The sequence below is a fragment of the Poecilia latipinna genome, unplaced genomic scaffold (assembly GCF_001443285.1).
Source record: "Poecilia latipinna isolate Pla-1442-1.1 unplaced genomic scaffold, P_latipinna-1.0 Scaffold60, whole genome shotgun sequence".
Lineage (NCBI taxonomy): Eukaryota > Metazoa > Chordata > Actinopteri > Cyprinodontiformes > Poeciliidae > Poecilia > Poecilia latipinna.
This window is the reverse complement of record NW_015112676.1, coordinates 204,972-229,359: the sequence shown is the minus strand read 5'-3', so window position 1 is coordinate 229,359 and position 24,388 is coordinate 204,972. Positions and strand designations below refer to the sequence as shown.

At 42.0% G+C, this 24,388-nt stretch overlaps 1 protein-coding gene across 8 annotated transcripts in view; it reads left to right on the top strand.

Annotated features, from left to right (window-relative positions):
• The window catches only part of LOC106962244 (cyclic AMP receptor-like protein A), an 84,223-nt gene that overhangs the window by 53,481 nt on the left and 6,354 nt on the right, over window positions 1-24,388 (top strand). For 7 of the 8 annotated variants that reach the window (XM_015056557.1, XM_015056579.1, XM_015056534.1 and 4 more), the window contains one exon: window positions 11,050-11,197. The exons of the other annotated variant lie outside the window; for it this stretch is intronic. In XM_015056557.1, coding sequence (XP_014912043.1) covers window positions 11,050-11,197 — 148 coding nt within the window. The remainder of the gene's footprint in view (window positions 1-11,049; window positions 11,198-24,388) is intronic. 8 annotated transcript variants of the gene reach the window in all.

Sequence of the window (24,388 nt, the reverse complement as noted above, 5' to 3'; positions counted from 1 at the left end):
ACACACACACACGCATACACTCACTTTTAGCCGCAGCCGCTCACAAGGATAAACCCATGTGCGGAAACACTCGAAGGCACCGTCGGTGGCGTCAGCAGGCGCACGGCCGCATGCACGAAACAGTGAGACGCTTTCTCAGAGGCCGACGACGGGCAGATTTTGTGCTTGTGCGAACGAGTGTGTTTACTGGCTCCCAGTGCCGCGAGTTGAGCGGTGTTGTGTTCCAGGAAACAGGATGTCTCTTTGTTTGGGTTTTATTCTGGTGGTGAGCGCTGGCTGCTTTCGTCCCCCAGGGTCTCCGTGTGCTTCCATCCGCCGTCGCTGTGCGTCTGTGCCCATGCAGGTGTGCCTGTTGGCGTGTTTCTGCCTCATTTTTTAAATTTTTTTTTTCTAAACAATCTGCGAAATGTTCACACGTACTGTCGAGAAGTAGAAATGCACAAAGTGCCTTTTTTGTGGGTCTGTCTGGAAAGGGATTCACGCCCTCGGTTGGTACCCCCATGCTGACCTCATGATCAAAGTGTGACCAAAGTAAATTATATGGTTTATTTAGATGTCATTTCACTTGACATAAGGAAGTTTCTCTTGTCCAGGATTGAAGCAGTTTAGTGATTTTTTTTCACACTTTTTGGGTGGCTGATCACATGCTCTTATTTAACAAAGAGTAGCTTGTCTTGAGGGGCCAGCAGACAACAACTGAACCATCAAAAGAGAGGCATGAACTAGATGATCAAATTATTTACAGTCGCAACTTTGGGTTTAACGCTTATTAAAAGCTGATAACTCGTAGAAGCGGAGCTGTAACTTGTTTATTTCGGGATGTTGGTCTTGTTTTATGTTGTTTTGCAAATCAGTTCTTTTCTGTCTGAGTAATTTGCCTTTAGCGTGCCATTAAGGCTTTTTGATGTGTTTAGCTGACAGCCGGATAATGGGCAAAAAACAGCCTTTGGTTAAGAGGAGTCGGATGAGAAGTTGCACGTTGAGTGAAAACTGGCAAAAACTGACCCAAAGAACGAATGTGAGCAATACTTCATTAATACACAAATATAACAATTTATCTCTCTATGAATAGCAGGGTTACAGTGTGTGAGTACTTAAGTTTTAACGTCTTATTGCACTGCACAATATGTTATATCCAAATCCACTCTAAATTGCTGCAGAAATGTTAAAACTCAGCCAGCTGACAACAGTGTGATACCCTACTACATGGCACCCCCGCTGGACCATGACCTGCAAAAAGCTGAGATTCACAAAAACTTGAGACCCCCTCCAAAAACGCTTATAACTGATTATTTTACCAGTTCAAACACCAAGCATACCTTAATATACATTGATGCGCACAGTGGAAACCGTCTTGGCACAACCGCAGAAGCTAACATCCTGATTTCCACTCTAGGGAGTACAGCCAGTCGGCGCCAAGAAAAATGAATGGTCCTCCTGGATTGGCTGCTTTGCAAATGCCAGCCAATAGTGTGTCAAGTAGCATTGCATCTAGGTATTTCAGCTTCCAAAGTACGTCTTCGTTGAAAAAATTTAGATACGCTTTATGAAAAAAAAATCTGCACATAGGCGAATTTTCCGCAAATAAGTTGTAGATGTGTTCCACAGAAGAAGCAGCGAGTAGATGAGACGATGAATACTGAACCACAAATAGGTGGCGGTCCATTGTACAGGATTTGTAAAACGTTTACATACGTTGAGGAGTAGCCTCCATATATGGGAGCGCCTTGGTTTATCACCTCAACACCTAGCAACCCAAATCATCATATAAACATGATGCAACAAGAGGCTGAACATGTCTTTTTATGCATTGCCTATATTTTGCTATATTTAAGTAAGCCGTTGTTGTTTGCGGGAAAGGCTAGTGACTTTGAAAAAGAAAAAATTATGTTAGAAAAATATCAAACTAAAAGCACTCTGGTTGAATCACCTGCTGTCCTTTGGCATGGCTTACCTTTTTAAAGTTGCTTTTCTTTCTTTGTTTTCATGTGTAAAATGCAGAATGTTGCACGTACAAACGCATTTGCACTACATGTTCGTATTTAAACTGAGATTTGGCGATAATTTTTAAAAACTCTTTCTAAAGTTTATGTCTTGGGGATGAAGATAGCCGACGATTCATCAGAACAGTGAGTAAGAGCTCATGTACCCAAGCCCACTATTTCCTTATCTTTATTAGAAACGCAGTCGTATAGCTAATGTATTGACTTTCACCATGTTCTAGTAATGTTTTCCTGAAACTTGTAATAGAAACTGAAAAAGGTATAAGATCAAGAGAAAAATGGAAAATGGGTTCACAGAAAATATGAGCCACACCAGAAGAATCTGTAGCCTAGCATAGCTTTAGCCATGCTTAACGTTGCCATCTTTTGAATTACGATGTTCTTGTCGCTATTTCGCCCTGCTGGTACCTCATTGGTATCACAGCATTTTTGCGCTTGCAAGAAGCGCTGATGCTTTGGTGTAGAAATTTTTGAATATGCGTCTTGGAGTGTAGTGGGGCGTTCGTGGTGGTTTGTGATTGGTCATTTGTTTCCTTATGTCAGTGCCTGTTGACAATTAATCTTATGCTATGAAAAAGCCTTTTGCTTTTTACATTTTAATTAGGTATGCACCGATGTGACAGTTCCACCAATGTGATATTAATATGGTAGATAACCAATATTTACAGATGGTAAATATTTTCCCTACCCTCTCAACACCAAAAAAAAAACCTACTGACATTTTTAGCAACAAGAACTGCCTTGTTGCTGAAATGTGCTATGCAAATAAACTTGATTGATTGCATCTCTGCTTCATTTAACACTACCCAAACGAATGCCACATGACCAAACCTTTCTCCCCCTTAAATATACACAAACAGCAATAATATGGAAATAAATACCGGTTATTAATATCAGCACATTTTTACTTGTCGGGCCGTTATCTATATTTGAAAAAAAATAAAATAAAAAGACTAACGTCAGCCAAACCAGATGTTAATGGTGATATATCGTGCTTCCCTACTTTTAAGTGGTTTAAGTTATAATGCATTTGTAGTTTAGCAGCAGAACTACATATGTAGCTTGCATCTACGTATCTCATCTTGTTCGGTCAAGTTTATGGAGTGCATGAAGAAGTCTGGAAGAAACGTGCTTATTGGCAATTAAAAAAATAAACTTCTTTAACAGAAAGGAGCCTCAGTGATGTGTGAAAGTATCATTCACTCTCACAACAGCCTTTCACCTGCTCTCCATCCTGGTTGCCAGCTTGATCACACACCACTGTGGGATGGTAGCCCCATTCCTCCACCAGCATGTACCACAGTTCACCCAAAGTCACCCGAAGTCAAATAACGGAGGCCATCTCTGTGAAATCTTGCTCTGTCGGTGCAATCGACATCCTGAAGGAGTGGAGACACGGGACTGCAGGTTACGGAATCTAATCTTGTTATCTCTCTGCAGTGAGATTCTCTTTAATGATGCCAAGCCATTTTATTCCCAGCGAGTTGCAGCGCCACATCGTCATCACTGCCTACACCGAAAGCTGTTTGAAATTGGCAGAGAGGATTTGGCAAGTTTGTCATGGGTGGAAGGCATTTTCAACTCCGCTGCCCACAGATGCAGCTTCCTTATAAATGAAGCACCTTATAAGGTGAGAGAAACAGAGTCTCCAACATGTGTGATTTGTTGTAGCAAGTTGCAAAATCTGTTTAAAGGCTTTAGCCTTTAGGTTAGTTTGCCGTTTTGTTTCAGAATTCAAACCTCTAACTTTTGTGTCCGACAGGTTTTATTAGAGGCTGTGTCTCGCCTATAGCTTAGACAGGAACCAGTAACGTTTGTCACCAGTATCCCTTGTACTTGGAGAAAAGTTCAGAGAGGCCGTCAGCAGAATAACTGCAGACAGCACGAGGGGCTCTCTGTTGGAAAATGAGGAAGTAAAAGGCAGTCAGTCTCGAGAGGAGGAAGTGCAATCGAGTTCAGGATGACTGCTCTGTCTGGCTGCCCTTCCACGCTTCGGGAAGGAGTTGTCCTCCGAGCCGATCAAGTGCCGTTCGCCCGCCGCTCCGAGGATGTTCGGCACAACAATTAGAGGCAGGCGAAAAGGTGAACTCTGTCAGAGAGGGGGAGAGGGGAGGCAAATTGATGGCTTGGGTAGTGGTACGGACTGAATGGCAGGGTGGGATATTGGAGGAGATCGGGAGAGGTGGCAAATGAGGGATTTAGCGCAGACTCTGGAGGGCGCCGAGAGACGGGTTCAAAGAGTGACTGACAGCATGATAGATGGAGGGTCTGAATAAGTGAGCGAGGCGCGGAGATGCCGCGCGAGTGCTAATGATTGACTGCGCGCGTACAGTCGGTGGCGGGCCGTCGCTACGGAGAGCGGCGTAGCGCTCCTGCGTGTTTATGATCCCTGCATGTGTGTGTTTATTATGGTTGACCATTTGCTCCTGATATTGTATACACAATATCATCCCTGTTGCGAAAGCCGCCCGACTCCGGCACGCACGCAAGCCTTGTCAGGCCTTGGACGCACACACATACGCGCGCACACACACACACACACACACACACACGCGCACAGCAGGCTCAGCCAGGCATCGCCCGCAGCCACACTCTCCTTCCCACCGCTGCCTCCCTCATTCATCTTTCATTAGCCTGGCTCACACAGGAGAAACAGCCTGCCTCCCCCCCCCCCCCCCCCTCCTTCACCACACGCCTCCACCCTTCTCATCTAACCTCTTTGCCTTTCTTTCCCCGTCTTGTTTTATCCCCGGTTTTCCCGCTTGTTTGTCTTGCAGCCTCCTATTTTGGAAATCCGTCTTCCTTTGCTCAACCTCACCCCTTCACCTCTTAGCCTTGCTCCTACTCATTTTCACTTCTTCATCACGCTCCCTTCTTCTTCTTTCCTGTGCCGTGCTGTTTTCTCTGACACTCTTCTCCCCCTCTCTCCGTTCCCTCCCTCTCTCTCTCTTTCTCTCTCCCTCGCCTGCTCTCTTTCTTCCTTTCATTTTGCTCTCCGTCTCTCCCTCGATGGAGGGGAAAAGGCTCTTCGCCTCTAATTGCGGCTGTTCCGTTGCCATGGCGCGTGTTGCTCAGCGCTGCGAGGTGCTGTCTGAGTGGTGTGTGTATGTGTGTGTGCGCACGGCAGGCAGATGATTGCTTGCTGCCAGCTCTCGTTTCCCGGACGCCGATCGTGTTTCTTTGCGGCAGCAGGGAAAAAAAAGAGAGAGAGAGAGAGCGGGGGAGAGAGAGACGCCAGAAATAGCCCCCCTTCACACAGACCCAGTCACTCTCCTCGCTGCGCTGTCAGATACTCACACATGCGGAGGGACGCACACACACACACACACCCGCACACACACAGCGTTTCCTCTCTTGTCTGATATTTTCCATGCATGCGATCCAGGTTATGCTGTGTGCAGACACCTCCTAGCACACATACACACACACACACGCACACTAACACACGCGCACACACACGCACTCTAACACACACACACACACACACACCCAGGCGTTAATGCGTGTTTAGTTCTGTTTGCACACGTCCAACTTCCTCTGCCTGACGATGAGTGTGAGTGTGTGTGTGCTTCCTTCGTCTCTCCGGAGGTTCTGTGGGGACTCTGATTTATTTCACCTTTAATGGGAAGTGAAATGAATGTGAGCAGCAGCTGGTCTGGTCCTCGGAGATACCGCGGTACGCTAACCCAGAAAACAAGCAGCGTTGCTCTGAAATGGCCCTCACTCTGACAAGCGGCAACACACGCCACTCTACGCTCCATTGGCTGCACTGTTGGTTTTATTTAAAGCCGTGCGCAGACACTCCGTTAACACCCCTTACCCGGAACGACGGAAAAGCCGTGGGCTCTCTTTTAACAGGTGTGTCTCCCATCTCTGCCCATCCAACTTTTCGGGTTTGCTTTCTCCACTCACAACTTTTTATAAGGGGAGTTGTTGGGGAGGTAAATGGAGACAGATTAATAGCAAATAAACCTTGAAACCTCGATGCTGTAAAAGAGGATAAGGGAGGATTATAAGCAGATTTGTGGACGAATCGCTCTAATCATCTGCTGTTCTGTTCTCCCGCAGTTGTCGAAAGGTTTTAAGGGAAAGAGGAGGGAGAAGAAGAAGAAGAAGAAAAGCTTCTTCTTGCTAAGCTTAGTTTTACAGTTGGAGTGTCTCTTATTTTTGATTTGAAAAGAATATACTAAGCTTTTTAGACTCCCCGCACTTCATCAGATTGCTCTATAGATGTTGTCGGCAAAGTTGCAGAGCCCAAAATCCTCAATAAATAGTGCTTGTGTTTTGCAGAGAAGACCTTGGGCTTGAGCTAACTCAAGTGCATTACTTCACTTAACATTTCAATGAAACCTTTTGGTATAATGCGTCTCTGTTGGTTTGGCTAACATGCTTTAAATAATGGAAAAACATGGTATGACAACATTACCAACAAGTCGAAGCTTGTTGGCAACATTTAGGTTTGATCTTGTGTTGGAAATATTTATCCACCTCACTCTCAAAATAAATGCAGTTATGAGGATTGCTGTCTGTAACACACTTCAGAAGAACTTGCAGATTTAGTTCTGGACTGTGGTAGATTATTTATATAACTTTTATAACTTCGATGTTCTTCCAGGGAAGCCATTTTTTGTTCATCTGGATGTGCTTGGAGTGCTTTCTCTACTGAAATATGAATTCCTTTCTTCCCAAAACTGGAAATGTTCACAATTTCATTCACTTTTGAGGAAAAACACCAGTTGCAGCTGAATAAAAGGAACCCCAGACTATGACGCTGCCACTAACATGTTTCTCTGAATGTGTGGTTGTTTTTAATTTGTGCCAATTTGTGCCAAATGTTGTTTTTGGAGTTGTGGACCAAAAGTCCAACACATTCAAGATTTTGACATTCTTTTCCTGGTAGAATACTCTAACAGGAGATGTCTTCATCTCTTCATGTGGATTTTTTTTTCTACCCTTGCCCTGACTCATTCTTTTAAACTATGAGATTGCTTTATTCCTTTGGATCCTGTGACTTTAGCTGAAGTTTTGTAGTGTATGGAAAGTTGTACTTGGATAGCTGAATAGGAGATTCTTTAGTCGCATGGTAGTTTAGCAACCAGGTTGTTAAACCTTCTTTCTGGCCCAAAACAGATGTGTTTTTCATCTAAAATGTGCAGTAAATGTCACTGCATATTTTAGGTAAGCTTTCAAAAATATTTATTTTTATCTCATTTTATCAGGGGTGTTTACACTTTGTAAACTGCCATATGTCGCATCCATGTGTTGCCTAATCATAATAATTTGAAGTTTTTGTCGTTCTGTGAACTTTGAGACTCACAAACAAATGAACTGCAAATTAAAACGTAAAAACTAGGCGCGGTTTCATGACGTTTGTGGAAAAAACGTTTACACGGCTGTGCTTTTGTCCTGTGCACTCATTCCTTTTCATGTTAAAAACGCTTCTGACTAAATGTCCTGACAGGCGAGAGCTTCTGCCACCTATAAGTACAGAATATTACACACTGATAAAAGCTCTGCGGAGGCTCCCTTGATGTGACAAGAGAAGCTCTTTTCAGAGGAAAACTCAGAAATGCCCTCTTCAGTAACTTGCCATGTTTTGTACGCATATTATTGTGAATATTATAAATATTGGCAGATTTGCAATTTGCTTATTTCAACTTTTGTGTGGAATAATTGCATTCTCTACAATTTTTAAAAATTATTTTCACAATTAACAGTGAGGTTTAATATCTCATCCTTCCATATTTTGTCTTATCTGCGCCATTGGTGAAAGTAAAGGTTGATCTATTTGCTGAATTGCACTGCGATGTTGCCAATATTGCATCTCGAGAGAATGATGGCGTTAACATTAGACTAGTTTTTATTGCTTCAAGTCTCTCAGGATAGACTTGACTCGGGATTTCAGATATTAAGTGAAATATTTTAATTTGGTTAATTATTTGAATAAGCCGTTGAGGTTTGAACCCCTCAGAAACACACATGCGCACAGTTCCACACATGCACAATGCACACACTGTACACTCCCACACAGAAAAAAAAAGAATAAGTGTAAGCCATTCACACATTTAATAATGTGTTTATTTTGTCCATTACTCATGCAGCGCTAATTATTGTAGCTCAGAATATGGCAGTATAACAACAAACTGTTTCTTAGTTTTGGGGAAAAAAAACACACAAAAAAAAAACGATGTCATATGAAGTGATGGGCAGCACCAGGAGTTTTACCTTAATTTAGGTAAAAGATTTTGACATTGTTTTCAGGCATAAATGACCTGAAGTTCATCAGAGCTAATTTTGGCAAATGTCAAGGTGAGTGACCCTTTGTCAGTATAGACTGTTATTTTATAGTCACAGTCTACGATAAAGATTTAAGTAGGTAAAAATTTAAGGAATGTTATTAATGGTCATTGCTGCAACATTTGAGTAACAACAAATTACGTTACTTTTGCAGCACTGACATGCAAGGTCAGATATGCAATAGTATGAGGCTATTGTATTAGGAGGTTAGCAATGATGTAGCACAATTGAAGTGACTAAAGTTGCTAGATTTCTTAAATTTAATATTGGGAGTAATCGTTGTTCAAATGTCCAGTGCCCTTTTGTTTCCAGAAACATATTTTGGATTTTCTTTTGTAGGTTGAGTTTAAGTCCTGATGATGGGTTTCTATTCTTGTTTTTACCCTTTGAATAATTGAAAGGATGGATATTGAAGAGGTGTTGGTCATTTCACCCCTTTGTCTCGAACTTTTGTAGATTTAGTCATGCAAAAACCGTTTGCTGTTGGGTATTTTGCAGTCTCAAACTGTACCCAGTTTCACACCGGCTTTGACAACCACAGACGTAAAGAGTCTGTTTTCGATTCCATTTCTCTACAATACATCAAGCCTCTATCCTCATCATGCTCATCGCTGTATCACTCTGTCCAATATTACAATTGCAAAGGACAGTTTTGATGCTATACTGCCAAGCCTATAGTATTTCAAGTGGCACACAATAATGCGGTGTATGCAAATAAAGATCTGGTCAGTTCGGATGGACTCTTGCTGCACCCAGTGACGAAACCTGACAAACATTAGGTTGGCGCAAAGGCTTGGAAAGTGGTGAAGAAATCATGGTGATGGAAAACAGAGGAGTGTGGAAAATGCGGGTTAATTGCATCCGATATTTCTTGACATGCAGCATGATTTCCTAATGTAATGCAGCTGTATCATCTTCGTAGTATACTGTAAGGAGACGTGTTTTTATGACTCCGGTAAATCACATCTATCAGCTGTGGGTCCTTCTCTGTTATTCTGGCTTGAGCTGGGGCTTTATTCTGTCACATTTCATCATAATCAACTGGCCCAGACAAAAATCAGAACCAAATTCGATGGGGTGTGACTCAAAAGTTTTCAGAAAATAAAATACTATCAAATTAAATAATTAGTGAGATTTGATCAATTTTGTTTTTGTCCATAGTTCTGGAAAGAACTCGTTTAGAAAGAAGAATAATCATGAGAGCAACGGTATAAACGTGCACTGGTATAAAACGGAAGAAGGGAACAGAATGAAATGACATTTCATCGGTGGGAAATGTTCCTTCCAGCCAAGTCTGAAGTTGTGTCGCAATGAATGATACTGCTGCAGGAAACGTTTTGGACGGAGTGTGGGCTCAAAACTTGGTGTGCGCACGTTGTGTTTTGTAGCTTTGCTGATGTAATTGCAGCTGCGAGGACTCGTTGTTTGTTCGTGCTCATGTGGTGCTGGTTCCAGAGATGTCACAATGTTGGCAACACGGTTATGATATGATTCATGGGGAGGATAGTTGAAACACAACAATGGTGTTATTGCCAAAGATTTCACAGACACACACACACACACACACGCACACACATAAAAAAAAAAAAATCATTATCACAGAAAAAGGAAACAGATCTTCTTTTCTGGCTGTCAGCCAGTCGAGATGAGTGACTGCAGAGTCTCACGTAACACCTTGTAACCACAATACAACAGTGTTGCTTTTCTGTCAAATGTTTGGTTTGGTGTCTTCCTTCCCCGGCGGGGACGCAGGCGGTCTGAGGATAACTTCCCCGACCCCAGAGGTCAACAGCTGTGGCCACTTAGATCCGGGTGTACACCCAACCTCCAAACAACGCCGCATGCAGGAAATGCCATGAGTCGCACACGGTTTGATTCTCCGGCTAATAGATCAATAAAAGACATTAGTGGCAGGCTAACCCAGCAAGCAGTGCTAATACAGGGTTAATCCAGGGTTAATGGCTGAGCAGCATTGTTCGCGGAGACGGCTATTAGTTCTCCGCAGCATCTCACAATAATGCTCCCCCCGCCCCCCATCTTGTCGTACCCCGTCTTCGCAGGGACAGAAGCACAACTAAAATGTTGGGTGGTGGGGGGCAGGCGGGGAAACGTACGCGATCCTCGTCTTTGAAAAAAACAACAAAAAAAACACACATATCGACGGTTAAACACGAGCAGGCAGGGGAGACGGAGTGTTTGCAGAGGATAGGTCAAGAAATTAGCGTGTGGTAATGAGAGGAGATGCATCGTTGAAACTGTGGTCTGGAGAGGTGGAAACGGAGCTGAGAGAAAGTGGTGAGAAGGAGAGGAAGCGAGTCGAGCGCTACACATCTCCCCGTCCTTGTAAAGTGCTGCGTGCTGTCGGAGCAGCAGCCAAGAATGTGTCAGCCCAGCCGTCTCACGCTGCCTAATGGGCTCTTAAACGCTGATATAAAGCTCGCTCGCTCTTTCACCCTCCCCTTTTCCCTCTCTTGCTCCTTCTTTTTCTGCCTCCGCCACTTGCTCTCATTACCTCTCGTTCTCACCCTGTCCCTCACTCTGTCACTCACTTGTCCTCTGCCTCGCTTTCTGTTGCTCTATCAGCCTCTTGCTCTTTTTTTCTTCCTCGTCCTGTAGCTGTCTTTCTTCTCCTTTAATTACTTCGTCCTCACCTCTTTAGCTCTCCTGCAGGTTGCTTCTTTTATTTAAAACTTTTTAACATTACAACTCAGCACTTCCCTGTGTGTCTTGTCCTGTCCTCCTCCACCAGACTCCATAATGCCTTCTACCCTGAAGAACCTTCGTTCCCTCTCACCCTTTTGCACGTCCTGTCAGCACCTCTCCATGGTTTGGCCAATGCCTTTGTTTTTGGCCTGGATAAGGAGTGGTGGAGTCTGCTGAGCCCAACTGGATTGCAGGTACAGGAACTGCACACACACACACACAATCACGCTTGTGTAGTTTCGTTTTGTAACAACGCTTTGTTGCTGCAGAACTCAGGATGTGCACAAAGATGAGCTCTCAAAATGGAAGTCGGTCTGACTAAATGTTGGACCCCATGTTGTATATACATCACCCTTAAACTATTTCAGTCATATTTTATTTATTTTTTTTGCTATTTTGCATATAAAAATCAGAAACTTCTGCTGTGCATTTGTACTCCTCTCATACCCCTAAATCAGATCCAGTGCAAACAACTGCCCTCAGGAGCCACCTAATTAGTAACTAGGGTCCACTGTGTACTTTAATCTCAGTGTAGATCCAGCTGTTCTCAGAGGTTTGCTAGAGAACATTAGTGCCCAAACAGCATTATAAAAGAAAATGCTGCAGAAGTTTGAGAGTGGAATGGATTGTCACCTTCTTCTGGGAAAACATATGATTATAGCAACAATCATGTGTTTGTCACTCAAACATATGAGTGACAATGTGTGCTAACAGTGGTTTACTTTAGTACAAGAAGTATACCACCAAGTCATGTTGACTTAAAATAAATTTGACGTCGTTGCAATTTAACACCTTGAAATTTGGGCTCTGTCTCTTTAAGAAGTTCATGGTCTTTCTGAAACTCCGCCTTAATCGTGTCATCACATCAACATTCCTCTTTCAAGCATTTAGAAACATTCGTCGTAGCACAGGACTGATGAGTAGCTCACATAATGAGTTCAGCAGATGTGCAGTTCCACCAGGTGTTTGCTAATTGCTGCTGGCTAGTCTGAAGGAGCTGAGTGGTGGAGGCATTGGAGAGAGATTAAGGGACTCCTCAAAAATACATTAAAGAATCAGAGCAACACTCCAGGTACGTTTTTGATGAGGGAATAACATTATAACATGATATAAATCGCAAAAAAGTCAATTTTACACAACACTGCTCCTTTAAGAACAAAGCAAATGGATGTGTTAAAATGGCCTATTCAAAGCCTGGACCAAAACCTAATTGAGAATTGGTGGAGATTTATGCTCATGAATGCTTTCCATCCAATCTGACTGAACTTGAGTTATTTTTGGAAAGAAGAATGGCCACAAAGTTCAATGTCAAGGTCAAGCTGCTGGAGTTGGCCTCAAAGACGTGCAACCGTAGTTACAGTGAAACATGATTCTGAAAAGGATTGGCTGAATAAAAATGGACACAATATTTGGAAAAGATTATTTTTTTAATTTCTTACATTAACAGGGTATGAACACTTGTGCAAAGACACACACCTGTAGAGATAAAGAATCACATTTGAACAACCAGGTGGAGTACACATCGGACAGTTCGTCTTTACGTTACCAAACACGACTCCTGCACCAATCTGTGTTTCGCTTAAACAAAAAATACAAGTTGAAGGGTCACTTATACAATGCATTTTGAATGTGCATCTGCAAAGAGCCGGAACAGGTTTTCTTCAGAGCATTCCAAGAAGCTTTCCCTCCGCAGGCGCGCGGGCTGACAGACAGTATGATTACAAGGCTCCTTAATTTATTGTTTTCTGCAGGTATTCCTGAACGGCTGAAGCATATTTTACATTTTTTGTCTTTGCAGAGACAACACCACCAAATTGCACTTGTCGCCTTTTTAACCTTGGCGAGATTCTAAACGGTGCTTCACATGGCGCCACTCGTTCATTCATTCACACTTGTTATTCTGTTCGTGCGGCGCTTTTCTCTTTCTCCCACTCTTTACCTACTCTCACATACAAACATGCATCACATCAATGAGTGTCATTGTGAGAAATGTGGAGTTCGGTGTCTAACACAAGGTCTCTCAAACAAGAGGGTGGGGCGGGGGAGGGGGAGGATATTTGACACATTTGGACGAGACCCAGTGTGCATGGGTAGGTGGTCCGAGTCCAGGTTCGATGGAAATCTTTTGTTTTTGTTCCTTTCTGGTGCAGTGTTGAGTTACTGATTATTTTTAATGCTGGCTTCCGCAAGCATGCGAGTGTAACTTAATCCAAAAACTTAATTTGACTTAAGTGTAAAGAGGCGAATGTGACAATGTGTACTTATCTAATCTTTTTAATTAAATGTGCAGATTTAACTCAGTACTGCAGGTCATTTCACACCTATTAATTACCGATTGCAATGTATTTATCTCCCTAATTGCTTCCGTTGCTTGTGTCTCTGATCGGTCACTTAGCTCAAGTTACGGTAAATTGCAGTTTTCCTACCTGCCTCGGTTTGCATAGAAGCATTGCTATTCTTCGGTCCCCCAACTACTAAATAGTTTTTAGCCTGGTTTTGGCTAAAAGGTAACATACAGGTTTCATCCTGAGTTGTTAGTTTCCACATGTTGACTTGTGGCTAGAATACACAGAGCTGTACTTTGTACTGAAAACCTAAGCTGTCCTAATGCAGAGTGTAAATCGGAGAAGCAATGTCAGTGCATAAATCTGTTCAAATGTAAAACCTAACACATGTGACTGTAGATGAAAGGTCAGGGGTCATTAGTTATGAGAATTCTGCACCAAGTTTGACAGCGGTCCATCCAGCCGTTGTCAAGACACTTCAGCCATTAGTGGGACTGAATGGTGGTCTTAGCTTAATTGGAAGGAATCGCTAAAGTGGCTGAGAGGAGTAATGTCTCTGATGGAGTTGCTATTGTCGATTCTTTCCGTTTCTGTTGAACAGTTTGACTGACGTTCCGTCAGAGTAGTTATGTCGGCCGCGTACTAGCATGTGTAAAAATAAAAATGTAAACCTCTAAGTGGGGTTTGCTTTGCACCGTACCCTTGTCTTTTTCTTTTAGGGTCTCCGGTGGCTGCAGCACGTGAACGCACGCTGTAGATGACAGACCACGAGACTGAAAGGCTTAATTGTTTCTTGTTTTTGCTCGTACATGCTTGAATTCCTGTAGCATATGTCCCTGCGATATGCCACAAGCGTCTACCAGGCAGGCTTCTATTGTCAGGAGAAGGAAATGGCGCACGGCGCCTTTTAGCAGTAGCTGGGTTCTACAAAGTGCTTCTCTGCATGATTTTCATTCATTCTTTCACACGTTCCTTCCCACAGTGCTCCTTTCTGGTTTGTGCCGGGATTTTTTATTTATTTATCTTTTTCCCTCCTTTCTTTCGTACGTTGATGAACACATTGTGAGAAACCCAGAGTTCGGTGTCTGCCCGGTGTCTCGTCAACACCCAGAGAGGCAGAGGGACTCAACAGCAGAGCCTCCTATAGCCGGTCTCTACTCTACCACCCAAGTGGAAAGCGCTTTACGTTGCCTTCAAACCTCTATTTTGAGACTGCTGTTGAATACTGAGATTATTAGTGTTGACTAGTTTTAGCTATAAGCTCTTTAGGGCTCTGTAAATTAGGCCTATGTAATCAGGTGGTCTGCTCAGCGCCTGACTCTTTGCGAGGCTTAACCACTTAATGTTAATAACCGGAAAATTTTACAAAAGCATTCCTGCTGGGTTATTTCTGACCAAGGTTACTGTTTATTCTCTCTGTGAATAACTTTCTAATTCGCGTTAAGGATTAGTGACGGTATCAAAGAAATGATGGCTACTGTTTTGGACGCCGTTAATTCCTTGTGGAATATGTAAAAGCTGAACATTAAGAGCACACGGAGACTCTTCCGCATGAAAACAGGAATCTCGTCGCGGTGAAATAAATTTTCAAAGTCACCAATCTCGGTGGCTGATAAAGTAATTGTTGAGTTATTGATATTGATTGGCCAGCTTGTAGAGCTGTCATCAATACATTTACTGAAGTGTTTCCTCCCCAGGAGACTTGTAATGGACGGTGTTTGACAGATGTTGATGTGAGCAATTTTCCGACGGGAGAAATATCTTACGGCAATTAATTCAGAGATTTCACGCAAGTGGATTATGAGATGTATCACTCGTAATTTTATTTGAAAATAAATACAATTATTACTCACTGGAAGCAAAAGTGCTGTGCCATGGTCAATGCTCGGGGGAAGTAAGAGAGGTTTAAAGAACATAATTGAAATGTTTTATCAACTAAGCATGGCTAATGATAAGATTTCTTGCGTTTTAAGAATTTTAGGACGATCAGGCACCAACTTTGGGTGCTGCTACTTGAGTTTGTCAAAATAAATGTGGCATGAAATGAAAGGCTGACCAATGTGACACTGGTGCCAATGAGTGAACATCAAAACAATCCATAGTAAATGGGGTACTAGTCATTTAACCTTTTATTTCTAACCTTTTACAGTTTTGATCACTACATATTCCAAAAAAATGTACTACTAATCTCTGGATGTTTTGTCCTGAGTGTATTGGATGGGTGCACTGTTGGGTTGTTTTATATCCATTTTGATAATCAGTGATTTGAGGTAGTTAATATACTTATTGTGTACTGGGTGTGTATGAGATTTTGATAAGTATTTATAAGCCTCAGGTGGCACGTACTGTAGGTATTTTGTTTGATTGGTGGTCCTGATCTCCTATAGTAAAGGAGTCGACTAAATCAATCCATCAGATTCGCAGTCGTTTATTTTAATGTGTAACTGGAAAATACTACACATTTAAATTGCATTAAGCAAGGTAATGGAGCATTTTATGAGTATTTTGGGACTGGGAAACAACTAATAAGTAAAGAAATAAAAAAAACAAAAAAAACAAAGACAGGCAGAAATATATTAGGAGAGTCTAGCACGCCCAACCAATCCGTACAATAGAAGTGCAGTGGGTCCAAGTGTTTTGCCGATCTAGCAGATATGTGAATGTCTAATGTGTACATGACCCAGGAAATAATGTGGAACGCTGCAGTGCTCCACTACAATTCAGCTGTGAAGAAACCATTTCTCAGTCTTTTGCTTCAGCAGCTGATGCTCCTCGGCTTCCTGCCTGAGAGGAGGGGAACAAACATCGTCTTTGTCAAGGATATGGAGTTTCTCATAATGCTGAAATCCCCTAAGGATTTAGTGTTAATTCTTCCATGTGCATATCATTTTTGCTCGCAAACCAAAATGTTGAATTGTGGCCATTTTCGTGTTGCCTCTTTTCCGTAATGTCCGCACTTGTGGAGATCACGACGACTAGCGGTTCTCCTGGACGACAGATTCTCCAACCTGGCCTTCATGTTGCCGTTTGTTCACTGATGTCCTGCAACAAACTTCTGAGGTCTTCACAGGACAGCTGGATATAAATGCATGCCCCCTTTTTTTTTTAGATTTTTAGTAGGCAAGAAATCTGCAAACCATTTCTTTACACCTCAAAGTTTTATACTGTTTATTGTTGGTCTGTCGTGTCAAATTCAAATACAATACATTGAGGCTTGTGGTTGCCAAGTGACAAAATACGAAATGTGCTTTGAGTACTTTTGCAAGGCACTGTGTGTGGCTAATATGGCAATTAATGTTCCTTTAAAAGGACGTTGGTTCCCTCAACAGGATGCTCGTGGTTGATTTATGGTTTCTTTCTTTGTCAGCAGATTAAATGATATAATATAAAAATTCAACCATTAAACCAAAGTGACCAATAATGAGACCAAGTAGTGCAACTTCTGTGTTTTAGCTTATTCTTTGCAGTTCAGGTGCCAAAAATGCAAAGTGAGAGTTCATCTATTAAATTGACTCAAGATGAATATGTAAACTAAAAACCAGAGTATATGTATTTTTTTTTACAAATTGTCGTTGAGAGACTTCTGCTTTTTTATTGTTACGTTTCGCATAATTTCAGAGTTTTGTGTAATGCCTGTCCAGGTTGACTCAAAAAGTGAGCTGCTATTGTCAGATGTTGCTTTTCTACACTTCAGAAGAAAAGCAACATCTGATAGGAACATTTTAACGCAGATCCATCTCCTATTAACACTGCTGTTATGACAATTTACTAATATTTTCTTTTATTACTGATTGAGAATAACTAATAGACTGCTAAAATAATCATTTAGAACAGCATAAATAATAATTATAATGTTAAGATGTAGGATTGACCGTCGAGTTCGCTGCAAGAATTTCACTGCAGCAGGACCTTATAAAATCCCATTTCAGTCAATAACTTATCACAAAATCCTCATGACACAAAGAGGTGATCACATTTTATTTCCATTATACCAAGGACTAAGTCTTTACTGATGTCAACTGCAGTCTGCCTGGGTGGCAAAGGCATTAGCTGCTTATAAGTCACTCATTTCTCCTGTAATCCCGTTCAGGAATCCTGAATACGAGCAGCTCTAATACTTGTAATTTTACCTTAACCAACGTTTTAATTGCTCTCACGCTGGAAAACGATCACCGCCAATAATTGGTACCATGTGTGGCAGCTGTTCGTCTGAGATAATTGCCGCATCTAATACCGAAATCTACTTTTCCTGAGCGAAATTACCAATGTAGGACCTCATTTCCTGTGTAACATTGAGAAATTTAGCTTTTAGGAAAATGTAATGAAGCGAAGCTTATCAGAAATATAATATTGCCGCGTTTCAATCCCGAACATCATCGGCTGCATTTCAATAAACACCCCAATCAATAGAGTTCTCCGCACATTTGTCTCAATCTGCAAACATTGACTGTATCTGCAGCTACGAGCTGGTGCTGATATTGAACAACAAGCAAAAAAAAAAAAAAAAGAAGAAAAAAATCCTCTGTGGTCGTGGTTTAGTTGTGCGCAAACACACACACTTACACGCACACACGCACGCGAACACATGCATATTGCCACCTCCTCGGTTTCAGCGACCACGCTGATAACAGGTCACGAGCTCAGCGTGGAAGAGTGGAATGTGCGGTGTGACCTTCAACCCAAATGTCAGTGTTGCGCTGTGGCGAGCGGGGTGAAAGAGACAGAGAGACAGAGCAGCGAAATTGAATCTCAATGTGTTCGTAAATCACGGGGAAAGCGCTGTTTGTGTGTGTCAGGGAGAAAGAGGGGAAGGCGAGGAAGAAGACGACAGGGAGAGACGGAGAGAGGGAGGGAGGGAGGGAGGGAGAGGGGAGAGACAGGCGGCGTGTGTGTTCGTGCGCTATCGTGACTAACAGCCGGTTGTTATTCATCTTGGCATGCGGCTCCCAGCAGCCCCCACACATCAGGTGTGAGATTGGCGGGGGAGAGGAGGGGTAGGGGAGAGGAGCGGGTGCTGATGGGGGTGACAGCGTCAAAACATTCCTCTCTCAAAGCGGAGAATCTGTGCTTTCCTCCTCCCAGCACCTCCGAACCCAGCCTCATCGTGTTCAAGTGCTCTCTCCCTTTAAAATGCCTGCTTTTCTGTATTTTATATTTTTATTTATTTTTTTATTTTTTTTATCTTTCCTTACTTGAAGGTGTCTTTGTACACACCTCACGCTCCATATGTACATTTTGATAGAGCTGCTGGCTGCAATCTTTTGTCATTTTCATATTGGAACCAACTCGCTCCTGTTCCATCGGAGTGAGCGGAGAAAGCCAATACATATAAGATTTGGGATGTCCCTGCTTTATTATTTTGATTGATTCACTGACACAATAAATAAATTGCTGCCTTGTTAACAGTTTTGGGTTGACTAAACTACAATAGCATGCAGCAATAAATTCCTCACCTAAATCCCTAAATTTTCTAAGTTTTTCAAGTTTCTCGTCGGCCTTTAGGACAAATACTCCTTGCCTCGATCAGATCACGATTTAATCCTTGATCTGCAAATGTTCCACACACCCTGGCAATGAGCTAATGGCATCTACAAAGAGTAAGGTAAGGGTAAGACCTACTTGCCCTACTTCTGTTTTGCCTTTGCATCTCAGGAGGCCGTGGAACAGTTAAAACTAGAAATTAGATTATGAAAGATTTGTGGTTGACTTCAGTTTGGTTTAAAACTGTGAAACAGACCAACTTGGCAGTGATCTGTAGTCTTTGTGTAACCACTGACGTTTACTTCAGGTGGTATCACTTCTATGGAAATTTGAAATAAATGTTCTCAAGGTAGCTACGAAGTGTTGGCTTGTTTTCTAACCACAAAATCTAACTATAAGCTACATGTACACCAACGTATATCTGCACTGTAGAAAATACTTTTTAATCCTCCTGCTGTCTTAGTTTGACACTTGGGAAGAGCGCAGAAAATGTAAGTGTCGGACAGCGATGAAGCTGTTATCATCAATTTCTGAAACCACACACACACACACACACACACACACACAAAAATAACTTGTAAAAGCGCACACAGGGTCAGTGCAACCCCGCCAGACCGCGCACAGAATAAAAAACCTGTTGGGTTTAAATAATGCTGCCTCTTAAGACCACGTGAGGGTTAAATAGCTTCTTACAGCTTTTGTGTCAGTTTCTAACTAAAGAAGAAGTCTTAAATTTTAAGCACTGTGTGATTCCAATCCTTTGCTGATTTCTTTGCGCACTTCTGGACAAAACATTTTTAATATCAAAGATATGCATATTTGAGATCTAGTGTGCTGTCATGCAAGAATCCTCTGGTGTTCACTTAGTCTGCTGCTAAATTTCAAGGCATTTCTGTTTGGTTTAGCAAACCAAAATCCAACCTTTTGCCGTTACACCTTGAAATCTCCAGTCAGGCCATCATAGAGACAAGTTGGGGAGTAGGTGTAAAGCAAGGGACCAATCTCAGGTTGGCTAACGTGACAGATGTGACTCGTGCTTATGAAATGATCCAGCCTTTAATCCGAAAGGCTCTTGGTACTCTTTGTTGTCCCTTTTTTTTTAGTTGTTCTGGGAGTGGTTTCCATGGAGTTGGACCGACACAGCTCCTAAAAAATGTTTTCCTGAAATTTTCATATGGTCCGTTGTGGTAGAGATGTGAACCAACCCAAAAAAAAAAGAAACAGATTTCCAGTCTGAAATGATCTTTTGGTGAACGATTACCTCTCCTCCTCTTTCCTCTTGGAATTCATTCTGTAATGTCAAATCCTTGCAGAGTCCGGGTCACTTAGGCTACAGGGAAGCTGTGGAAGTGGTCAGTCATCCATGTCACAATTTCTTCTTGCACAACTTTTATCTGCTCTTTTTGTTGGGGTTTCTAATGCAGATGTATTTATATGCGTCGTTAAAGAGGCAAAAAAGTTCAAACAAAACTCACTCGCACCGAATTCACCGCAGCTCGGGAACACGGTGAGGCACTTGAGGAGTTGATGTGTTAGTCTTGTACAGACCAGTGCAGTTTGAAACAAGTTAGAAGCTGCAGCCGGAATAATGCTCTCTAATAGCAAATCAGGGAAAATGACAGCCTGTTAGGTCTTGCATTTGTGATTCTCGTGACCATTATGTCGGAGCAAAGTGGCGTGCTTTTTTTAAATGCTTTATAGGCCAATCAGAGGTGTGGAGGTCTGTATTGACTGAACCTGTTGTGTTTTATGGGAGTTGCATGTCAAGGTACAGGGAAGCCAGTTTACCACAGAAGGTACACATCAGCTGTGTTGACTGTGTGTCAAACCACCAGTTTCAGGTTCCTCTTTTTTCTTATCACCCTTCTTTACATAGTCCCTATTTCTATCTAACATATCCAAATCTCCTCATCACTGTCAAGTTTCCATGACTGAGGACACCTTAATGATAAGGATCCTTTTTTTTTTTTACCACATTGGAGGTTATACTCTTTTCATCAGATATATTGTCTTATTTGGGGCTTTTTTTTCGGGGTGAACTTTTAACTGCAATGATTCTTCTGGTGGATTTCTCTTGCCCAAACAGGCTCAAAATTAAACAGACAGGCTCAAATACTTTACGCCTTCACTAATATTTGTTCATATGCCTCTTATCAAGTTGTAACTCCTAATTTTTAAGGAGATCCTGACATAAATCTGGATATGTGGCCACTCCTCTTGGCAGAGTGGGTAGAAGTAATTCTAGAAGCTAAATGTGAGCCTGCTAAAACTTTTCTTGATATGTATTTGGGGTAATTATCCTGTTGGGAACCCTTAAATCTGTCCAAGTTTCAACCATCTAACTCAGTGGCATCTAAACTTTTGGCCGAGAGGCCCAAAACAAATCCTGGTATGTTAAGTAATTTGGAGTTTGTCAGTTTGTGAAACACAGTACCACTTGCAATGAAAAAGAACCTCAGCATGATGCTGCCACCACCGTGTTTGAAAGCTAGGTTTGAAAGCAGCTGCTCAATCCACGTCGATGCCGAACTGGCGTAACTGGACGGTGACGCTGGTGTTCCAGTTCCTACCAGTGACCTTTAATTTCTCTTCATTTGATTGTTGCAGTTTCAATCTGGGTTTTCCAACAGGACAAGAAAATGTTTTCAGCTGGATAAAGCCGACTGACATCGAGCTTTGTGTTGAGCTTTTTGGCTTTGCTTAGACACGTTCTTAAACTCGGCAGTGACACCTAGTTGGTCTAGCTACTGGCTTTGATTTGTAATGAAGTTTTTGTATTTTTCCTTTCCGCCAGCTAATTAAACATTGGGGGGAGGAGGAAGGGGATGAAGCAAGCACAAGTGATTGTCTTACAATAACAAAACAAATAAAAATCGCCGTTGAAGGTTGACTGAGGATGATTCCACGAACAGCTGCTTGAGACAATTTAAAGCTCTCTCCAAGCTCGCAGTGCATCACAAGATTTAATCATCCGGTATTCCCAATGCGGGGGTCATATCAGTTCTCTATGAGTACCGAATAACAGGACCCTGGATACCCTCAAATAATGAATGTTTAGCTCTGATAAAATGGGCTTTTTTCCCCCTCCTTCTTCTTCTTCTTGTAGCCAAGTTACAAAACCTTTCAGTCCTTTTCTGGTTATTGCAATAACTCAATATTTCCAAGAGTACGCTTTGATCCAGTGGAGTTAGGAGAATACAAACCCAAAGTAAAGAGTTTGGGCTCAGAAGCGTTTTTTTTTGTTTGTTTGTTTGTTTGTTTTTGTACATAGATTATGTCCTGAATCCCAACATTTACTAATACACAGAAAGTTTTTTTCTTTGCACATACTACCAAAACACACACACACACACACACACACACACACACACACACACATTTACCACATTTAAATCTGGGAACTCTGTTGTATTCATTAAGCTTCCCAGGTGTTTCGTAGCTTCGCATCAATCAATTAAGCTACATTATTCTTAATTCCTTGCTCACTGCTCACAAATGCCCTTCAGAGGATTTACAGACGATTCCGGAAACCCATCCACTTTGTTCGCTTTTTCTATTACGGACAAAACTGGGAACAGATAAGAGGTTGTGGAGATTGTAATCTAGTAAATTCCCTTAATTGTAGGTATTTTGTTTAAAAAAAAAAAAACAACCTCAGGATTCTCAGAGAATTAAAAATAGTTTTTTTTTAGATATTTCTTCAGATGACCTCAGCAAATTTCCTAATTGGAAACTTTAATATCTCTAATCACCTGAAGCTGAAACCAGCTTTATATGTCAGTCCAACTAGAGGGAAAACCTGCACTGGTTGCAGATCAGATATGTTCAAGTAAGCAGATTATTACGCCGTGCATTGATCGAGTGATTTCTCTCCTAACTTCTTTGATCAACGTGTTTTTTGTGCTCCTCTCTACTCTGCACCTCTCGCTTTTCTTGTCCTCTGCTCTTCCCTCCCATGAGCGGCGGCGGCGGCGTTTTACTCTTCTCCTCTTCCGCCTTGCCTGCTTTCTCTCCATTCCATACGTCTTCTCTGTTCCCGCTATACCCCGTTAAAGCATCTCTGGCATTTTATCTCTCTCCCATTATTTTTCTCTCCCTTTGTGCTGCATATCCCTCCCACCTATCCATTCTCCTTTTCTCTCTCTCTCTCTCCCTCTCTTTCTCTCTCTCCCTCTCCTTCTTTCTTCCACTCTTTCCCTGATATTGATCTGCATTCTAGCCATACAGCTGAACCGCCTTTGGCTCTGCAATGAGCTCACAACACTTCTGCCTCTGCATGTATGCCAGAGTGCATGCAGAGGAGAGCCGCCGAAAACATCCCCCCCGTTTGCCTCAGAGCCACTTGCAAGCGTAGCACACGCACATATATAAAAAGTTTATTCCTAGAAGAAGAAGGAAGAAGGAAAAAAAACAAAATAAAAAAACATTTGTCCATGAAGCTATATAAAAAGTCCCAGAGCCGCAGCACGTTTGCGGCTCGACAAGCCAACGACGGGGTTTATTTCATTTCCACCTGTCCTTTTTTTTTTATTATTATTTTTTCCCTCCATATGCCTTTTTATGTTCCAGTCACTAAACGCTCGTCGCCGCTCCGCGCCCCGGGTTTACTCATGCAGGTCTCGGAGCTGCTGGTTTCACGCCATCTTCCAGTGAATGACGACTGGGCCCTTTTATCGCTGCGAGGCTTGAAATTTCAGTCCTACTCTCCCGCATGATCCCTCAGTGGTGGATTGAGTTACTAAATTTCTTTTACTCAGCAGAAACCCTTTTTGTTATCGGGTATCGCTGAAAGACCTTGCTCTTCTGAGAGTACTAAAACACATTAGATTTCCTTTGTCTGACTGCTCCTCTGTAACGACTGTTCCTTTAAAAAAAAAGAAACGGCGGGGGGGGGGATGTAAGAGGGCAGCTCGTTTGCTTCATGCACCTGTATGTATGTATGTATGTATGCTTTGCAAACTGCGTTCTTTAATTGGGATTTGTAAGTGAACAAAGTTTTGACAGCGCTTCTGTAAAATGGGATGCGATCCATTTGAAGTAGGATGGATACTGTGTTTATTTTGCACAATTAAAATACAGATCAAAGATATTAAGAAAAAAATAATAACAGTGCAGGGAGAGGCAAAAGCCCAATGGGCTTCTATATAAAGCCTCCATAGTGTGGAAAAAAGTCTAATCTAAGAATACAATCCATCACTTCATAAGTTTACGAAATACAATCTTATATTTCTATTACTGTGAGCAGACAGAAGCAAACGTTAAACCTGCCGAGGTTAGCTGACTTTAGAAAAGGGAACAGAGCCAGTCATCTTCAGTCATATTGGACGAAATTTGAGTAATGTTCAGTTTTTCATTTGAAATCCTTAAATTACTAATCTGTTACGTCACAAAACATTCCCAAAAGAGGTAGCTAGGTTGTTTTTTGTATGTTTTTTTTTTAATGCAGGGCTTATGGGAACTTTATGAGATGTTAGTATCTTAGCTGCTGCAGATGATCTCGGTTTGAATAATGTGAAATTAAAACCATACGAGAGAGAGAGAGAGAGAGAGAGAGAGAGAGAGAGAGAGAGAGAGAGAGAGAACGAGAGAAATACTACAACATATTCTCTCTTTTTTTTT